Source organism: Oncorhynchus kisutch, unplaced genomic scaffold, assembly GCF_002021735.2.
Source record: "Oncorhynchus kisutch isolate 150728-3 unplaced genomic scaffold, Okis_V2 Okis09a-Okis19a_hom, whole genome shotgun sequence".
In the NCBI taxonomy this organism is placed as follows: domain Eukaryota; kingdom Metazoa; phylum Chordata; class Actinopteri; order Salmoniformes; family Salmonidae; genus Oncorhynchus; species Oncorhynchus kisutch.
In genome coordinates, this window is record NW_022261985.1 from 2,951,819 (window position 1) to 2,959,411 (window position 7,593).

The 7,593-nt window shown below is 41.5% G+C and overlaps 1 protein-coding gene across 1 annotated transcript in view; it reads left to right on the forward strand.

Moving 5' to 3' along the window:
• The window catches only part of LOC116360516 (fish-egg lectin-like), a 10,026-nt gene extending 2,674 nt beyond the window's left edge, over positions 1 to 7,352 (forward strand). Inside the window, exons 2-6 of the mRNA XM_031815222.1 lie at positions 5,508 to 5,625; positions 5,752 to 5,855; positions 6,174 to 6,391; positions 6,522 to 6,640; positions 7,127 to 7,352. Coding sequence (XP_031671082.1) covers positions 5,508 to 5,625; positions 5,752 to 5,855; positions 6,174 to 6,391; positions 6,522 to 6,640; positions 7,127 to 7,268 — 701 coding nt within the window. The 3' untranslated portion in view covers positions 7,269 to 7,352. The remainder of the gene's footprint in view (positions 1 to 5,507; positions 5,626 to 5,751; positions 5,856 to 6,173; positions 6,392 to 6,521; positions 6,641 to 7,126) is intronic.
• The last annotated feature ends 241 nt before the right edge of the window (positions 7,353 to 7,593 follow it).

Here is a 7,593-nt window from a genome sequence, read left to right on the forward strand (position 1 = left end):
GTGAATTTTACAAACACGTCAATGAAGTATGTGAAGAATGGAAAAACAATTGGAACCATTTCCGTGTCTGACCATTTATGGGTATTATGATGCGTCCACTGTGCCAGACTATACCACTTTTGTACTTAGCAACCTCATCAAACAGCTCTACAAATATGCCACCTACCAAGTACAGTAGCCGGGTCACAAAGGAAAACAACAGAAGCTTTAAAATCACTTTTATCATGGTATTGTGATGTAGTTATGTCATTGAGCTGTTCTTGTCTATTAATGTTCTGCATTATGTTGTCGTAGCATTGACTATCATTAAATGTGAAGACTGTATATCAAATCTCTATGTGTAATTTAATTACGAAATTAAACTAATCATGTAACTTTAACTAGGAAGTCGAGGCACCACGGGAAAATGTTTAAAGAGCATTTATTTCCCGAATGAACTCTTCCGATATTTTCATATCTTATCAATTACAGTCACTTAATGTATTATTACATCATTCTCATTACTGATCGTCGCAAACCCTAGGAAATCGTCACGAACCTTAACATAAATCATGAATCAGCGATATACAAATTGGCTTAATTATTTATTTACTAACTAATCAATCACAGAATTACATAAACACACACACAAATAGGTTATACATTGGTTACTGACATGATAGAAAAGTCCCAAGTGGGTTAAGCCGATATGACGGAAAGGGGTGGGGATAGCGCAAGAGCGGGACACTCAAAGTTTCTAGCTACACTCATGGAAATGATAATACTTTTAAATGAACAACTGCTCATTCGAAAATAAACTTCAATTGACATATTTACGAGTGTATGCCTTTTGTCCCTCGCTGATTGCTGGTCCATATGCTGTATAGTCAATCATCAGAGAGTCTCTGGTTGCGTTCCCTAGAAGTCCCAAGGTCTTTTGTGGTTGTAGTTGTTATAATGTATACTTCGGAGTACCATTCTGAAATGTTGTTATGGGATTCATTTACCCAACTAAAGTATTTAAACAGCTGCAGCCTGAATAATTGTTCTTTAGTTTGTCAATTTCTTGGCCATTTCACCATGGGAATGATCTCCACGTTCTCTGGTCTCGTCCTTTGGTAGAGTTGTAGTTTAAACCACTTCACACACCAGTGTCACCCGCCATGTTTTGGTCTCTAGAGTGATAGCCATTCCAATGTGGGGACCTCATCCCGGCGTTATCTGGACTCTAGTTTGTAGATTTCTTAACCATTTGAGATGTCCGGCTTACCGTGGGTCTCTTTGGCATCGAGTAGTACTTCTTCTCTGTTGAAAGTTTCAGAGTTCAAGCCATTTCAACGTGGGAACTCCTGCCCCTGCGTTTTTGACTAATGTAAAATGTGTCAGCAGTCCTTTATAAGCACTCGCCTTGGAGGGCGGTTCCATCCCTTTTGTCCCAATGTCTGTGCTCACGTGGGCGTGGTTACTGACTGGGTAAAACTACACGAAAGACAATTCTCATTTAGGAGGCTAAATCATATTACATTTTCTCACAATAGTTTCATATTCAATCATATATTTTATACAACCATCAGATGCCAACTCGATAATTGAGAAGTGTACACAACCAAAGATACAGTAATGTGTGTTAGCTGTCCTTCATGAGAACACCACATGAAACAAACTTGACATGACAGTTCTTTAAATGCCCATGGACAATTCCCACATTCTCAAAAATAGAAATATTGTTTAATTCTTCAATTTTGGGGATTAGGAGCTTTGGCAAGAAGAATGCCTTTGTTCTCCATAGGCTCTCTCCCTCAATACTCTATGGCAGTGAAGAGAGTTTCTCCCAGGAATTTATGAGCGTTATGAAACCTGTGGTGGGAGAGAGAGGGGGTGAGCTACGATATAAACCCAAAAGGGCCACGTCGTGACAATGTCATGTTTCATGTTTTGTGTGGACCTCAGGAAGAGTAGTTGCTGCTTTCGCAACAGCTAATGGGATCCTAATAAAAACTTTATTAATTAAAACTTAATTATTGTTGAATACAATTTTTTTAAGGGCTTGAAGGGCATTCAAGAGTGTGCATTATTTCTCTATAGCACACAGTATATCAGCATGGTAGATTTCAATGGCAAATTCATGCCTACATGTTCTATGTTTGAGCTGCTTTTGCGCCTGCAAAAGTCAAATTGAAAACCTTATTGGCCTTGTTGAATTCGATTTTCATAATAGCAAGCTAGGACTGATGGTTTGTTTAGCTAAACTGGTAAGTCTCTGTTTGGTTACTAAGACAACTACGGTAGCTATCTAGTAAACTACTTCAGTGGATGTTGAACACAATTCTACCTATAAATGAACACATTACTAGCAGAAAAATGTGTTAGTTTACAGCAATGTTATTACATGGATAATCAACTCTAGGCTCTGTAAAATAATGCAACTCCGTGGAAGGTCAGTTCCACGCCGCTAGTTCCTTCCACGTTGTTCATTATTTCTCATAGAACGCATATCCCTCGTTGATTATCCCTTACATAACGCCCCCAAAAAGTCTGTGGTGGTTATAGTGTTAATATCCCCATGTCATCAGTAGAGCCTTCTGGGAGGCTTTTTCATCAGGGTGTAAAAACTTTTGGGCATGGTCATGTTGCTCACAACACAGATTGGTTTTGCTGTGCTTCAGAGGCCATCTTTTATAACCTATTCCGGCTCTGGGGCTGTTATTCCCTACACCACATATAAGAGATGTACTGGTGGTGTCTGTACGAACAATAACTGTAACCATGCTTTCACTGATCACACAATGAATTGTTGATAGTATGACCATCTATCTAAATAATCATTCACCTTTATTCCTTGATTAAATCATATCAAATGTTGTGTGTCACGTGTTATGTGTCACAAAGTAACAAATAACTAAAGAGCAGCAGTAAAATAACAATAGCGAGTTCTATATACAGGGGAACCGGTACAGAGTCAATGTGCGGGGGCACCGGTTAGTCTAGGTAATTGAAGTAATATGTAGATAGAGTTATTAAAGTTACTATGCATAGATAATAACAGAGAGTAGCAGCAGCATAGAAGATGTGTGTGTGTGTGTGTGTGTATGTGTGTGTGTGTGTGTGGGTAGAAGGGGTAGAAGCTGTTTAGAAGCCTATTGGACCTAGACTTGGTGCTTGGTACCGCTTGCCGTGCAGTAGCAGAGTGAACAGTCTATGACTAGGGTGGCTGCAGTCTTTGACAATTGTTAGGGCCTTCCTATGACACCGCTTGGTATAGAGGTCCTAGTTGGCAGGAAGCTTGGCCCTGGTGATTAACACCTCATCTATCATATTGTAGCGGCATTTATTAGAGAGGGGTAAAGATAAAGATTTTGTTCAGGCGCCAGGCAGGTATTAACCATGCTGAAAGGAAAAGAGTAGAATAGAGAGCGTACCACTACCAGACCCACACACATCAGCAGAAGAGACTGCCTAGAGTGTAGCCTGTTTACCAGATAGCCAGTGGAGAGAAGAGAGAAGACACACCATATAAACCCACGTCACAGCACAGGGGTAACCCCACCAATAATACCTCATACTATAATAATAATAATAATAATAATAATAATGGCAGAGCAGTTGAATGGCAACTTCATAGAAACAATTTACAAGAAAGAACCCAGTCATCAACAGAGGATTTGCAATAATCTGCATTACCTTCCAGTGGAGAAGTGCAGAGGGTATGAATGTGGGGGGTGTTCATAGACACAACAAAGGCCTTAAAAATGTCCACAATCTCCTCGGCCACATGTCATTAGTACACCCCACCTCAATACAGTTCACATAACAATACACAACTTGCAAGCAACCCAAATACTTCTGGCAGGGAAATAATAGTCCAGCTCTAATGAACTTCAATGGGAAATGCATTTGAAAAATAGAAAGTCTGCTGCAGGGTAAAGCACTGAGGGAAGAGAAAGAGAGATCTTAGCTGTTGACTTGCAGTTGTACTGGCTTGCAGTTGTACTGTCTGACCGTCTGATGGTTTATTGGCTTGTATGTCAAAGCTTCTCAGCAATGTTGCTACTAAACCATACGATGCAACAAGGACTTCTGCAGCATAGCACAAACACACACACACACACACAATCAAACTGTCGCGCCAACCAAGAGCTCCACCCCAGTGAGCTGAAAGAGCTGTCTTTATTTCCTCCTTCCTTACTGCTGATGAGGTCTTAAAGTGTCCGCGCATGGTGAAGGCTCCGTGTAGGATTTCGCCACAATATGATCATATCTCATATTGTGTGTTTGTGTGTGTGTGTGTGCATGCATGGTTGTGTGTGTGTGCGGTGGGAATTATATCCACCTCCCATTAACTTTACCTTGACACAGGTTGTTTGTCCTCCTCCTGCCAACTTCTCCTTGGAACAGGTTGTTTGACCTCCTCCTGCCAACTTCTCCTTGGAACAGGTTGTTTGTCCTCCTCCTGTCAACTTCTCCTTGGAACAGGTTGTTTGTCCTCCTCCTGCCAACTTCTCCTTGGAACAGGTTGTGTGTCCTCCTCCTGTCAACTTTACCTTGGAACAGGTTGTTTGTCCTCCTCCTGTTAACTTCTCATTGGAACAGGTTGTTTGTCCTCCTCCTGTTAACTTCTCCTTGGAACAGGTTGTTTGTCCTCCTCCTGCCAACTTCTCCTTGGAACAGGTTGTTTGTCCTCCTCCTGTTAACTTCTCCTTGGAACAGGTTGTTTGTCCTCCTCCTGCCAACTTCTCCTTGGAACAGGTTGTTTGTCCTCCTCCTGTCAACTTTACCTTGGAACAGGTTGTTTGTCCTCCTCCTGCCAACTTCTCCTTGGAACAGGTTGTTTGTCCTCCTCCTGCCAACTTCTCCTTGGAACAGGTTGTTTGTCCTCCTCCTGTCAACTTTACCTTGGAACAGGTTGTTTGTCCTCCTCCTGCCAACTTCTCCTTGGAACAGGTTGTTTGTCCTCCTCCTGCCAACTTCTCCTTGGAACAGGTTGTTTGTCCTCCTCCTGTTAACTTCTCCTTGGAACAGGTTGTTTGTCCTCCTCCTGTTAACTTCTCCTTGGAACAGGTTGTTTGTCCTCCTCCTGCCAACTTCTCCTTGGAACAGGTTGTTTGTCCTCCTCCTGTTAACTTCTCCTTGGAACAGGTTGTTTGTCCTCCTCCTGCCAACTTCTCCTTGGAACAGGTTGTTTGTCCTCCTCCTGTCAACTTTACCTTGGAACAGGTTGTTTGTCCTCCTCCTGCCAACTTCTCCTTGGAACAGGTTGTTTGTCCTCCTCCTGCCAACTTCTCCTTGGAACAGGTTGTTTGTCCTCCTCCTGTCAACTTTACCTTGGAACAGGTTGTTTGTCCTCCTCCTGCCAACTTCTCCTTGGAACAGGTTGTTTGTCCTCCTCCTGCCAACTTCTCCTTGGAACAGGTTGTTTGTCCTCCTCCTGCCAACTTCTCCTTGGAACAGGTTGTTTGTCAAATATAAATAGCTCATTAATAATTATTTTATGGGGGTTGCTGTTTGCAGGGCTATATACTGTATATGAGGGGACAAAGTATGTGTTCAACCAAACTGCAACCAGACTTATACCGTAGATCTACAGAGACATCATGAGAGCCACTGCAGCCATCCTATTGATCCTCTGTCTCCTAGCCGCCAGTCATGGTAAGTAACCATCATCTTAAACATGCTTGATCAACTTCGAATTGGTCATCAAGTTGGCTCCATAATTTCATCCTCCTTTTTACTGGTTTACTTTACTCATGTGTCATTGATCTGGTGTCTCCATAGCCTGGGACTGTCAGCCTGTAGTGGATATCAAGAATCTGATGCAGATCGATGCAGGACTGGGGCAAATGGTTGCTACGAACACAAGTCAAACCCCCTACTACCTGGTAGGTGATAAATGGATCACCCTGCCTGGTTCCCTGAAGCATATCACTGTAGAACCAGCAGGGATCTGGGGTATCAACAAGGCAGACTCAATCTACAAGTATGTGGCCGGTAACTGAGTGCAAGCTGCAGGTTAGTGGAGAGCATTACTCAATATTTATCCAGAGGACACCTGCTTCTTAGCTTTCCTGATACCATCAGGCTGTTGAGAAAAGTATTAATGTGTTACATGTTTAACGTAATGCCATTGTAAGTCATTTGGCAGAACTCACAGATACGCACTTCATGTTTGCTTGTCTGTTTGTCTTTGTGGTCTTCAGGCAGTCTGAAGCAAGTGGATGCTGGGGGCAACCAGTTTATTGTGGGGGTCTACATGAAAGATACTTCATTCTGTCTGACAAGTAGTGCCACAGTTGGCTACAAGGGTCCAAGCTCACCCCTTCCATGGACAGGATTGCCAGGAAGTGTGAAGTATTCTAGTTGCGGACCTTTTGGGTGCTGGGCAGTCAACAAGAATGATGATATCTTCTTAATGAGTGTGAGATCTGGGAAAGAGTGTGAGAGCTGGAGCAGAGTAGTAGAGGATGGAGAACCTCAGTTATTTTAAAACTGTTTCATATTATATCTGTTGAAATTGTCCTAAAACCCTGATTGAATCTGTTTTCCAGCTGAATCAAGACTGTCAAAACAACGGGTGGAGTCACATTGATGGCAATCTTTCCATGATTGAAGTGGCAACTGATGGTAGTGTCTTTGGGGTCACCTCTGCGGGTAGTGTTTATACCAGGTAAGGTTGCTACTGAACTATGTGTATGGTTCCACCCTTTTTACACATTATTTCAACACATGATTAAATCATTTTAAAATGACTTGTAATAATAACTTGAATGATAACTCTTATCCTTACTGTACATGCTTTGTGAAGCAAAAAATGTCAATTAATTTATTATCTACGTTTTTAAATTTAAAATCTAAACTTATAACAGACTTATAAAGAAATGTGTAGACCGTGTAAGGTAAAATATGTCAAAGTTGGATCTCCTTTAAAGCTGCAGTTTGGGATACAAAAATATATGGCTATATACAATTATATAAGTCTAACAATGTATGCACTTTATAAAACATTTATGAGCTTTAAATGTGAAACGCCATTTTCAAATAGTGTATGTTGATGTTAGGGTGGTGCTGGAGATTATTAATATGAAGTAGCAACATTTAGAAATGTCCCTTTAAGATCATAAGGCATGTGAACCCACCTCCTTCTTCAACACAGAGACGGCATCACAGCCAGTAAACCAGAGGGCACTGGATGGAGCCATATCCCAATGTGCATGATAATGAAGCATGTGACCTACGACCTGGGCCGTCTTTGGGTCGTCTCCAAGTCCGGCTTCGCCATGGTGTGCCCACATTAGCCTCTCCTTTTCAGCTGAAGGCCGTTCAGAATCTGACAAGTTCACTTGCTAACTCATTGATGTTGGTTTCTGGAAGAGCCTTCTGCTTGAGAAATGTTATGTTATTTCACAAGATCCCTTAATACAAAAACAAAATTTATTTAACTATACTTTTCAGTACCTTATCTCTATCAATATTAAATCAATGATCTTATTGAGATGATAAAAATGTTCGGTGAAGATTTATTCTCACACACAATTGACCAGCAATAGCATTATTTAAGTTGTGTGCTATTTTCTTGATCAGTCCTTGATTAACACCTAAATAGATCTTTGCCATGGAGGC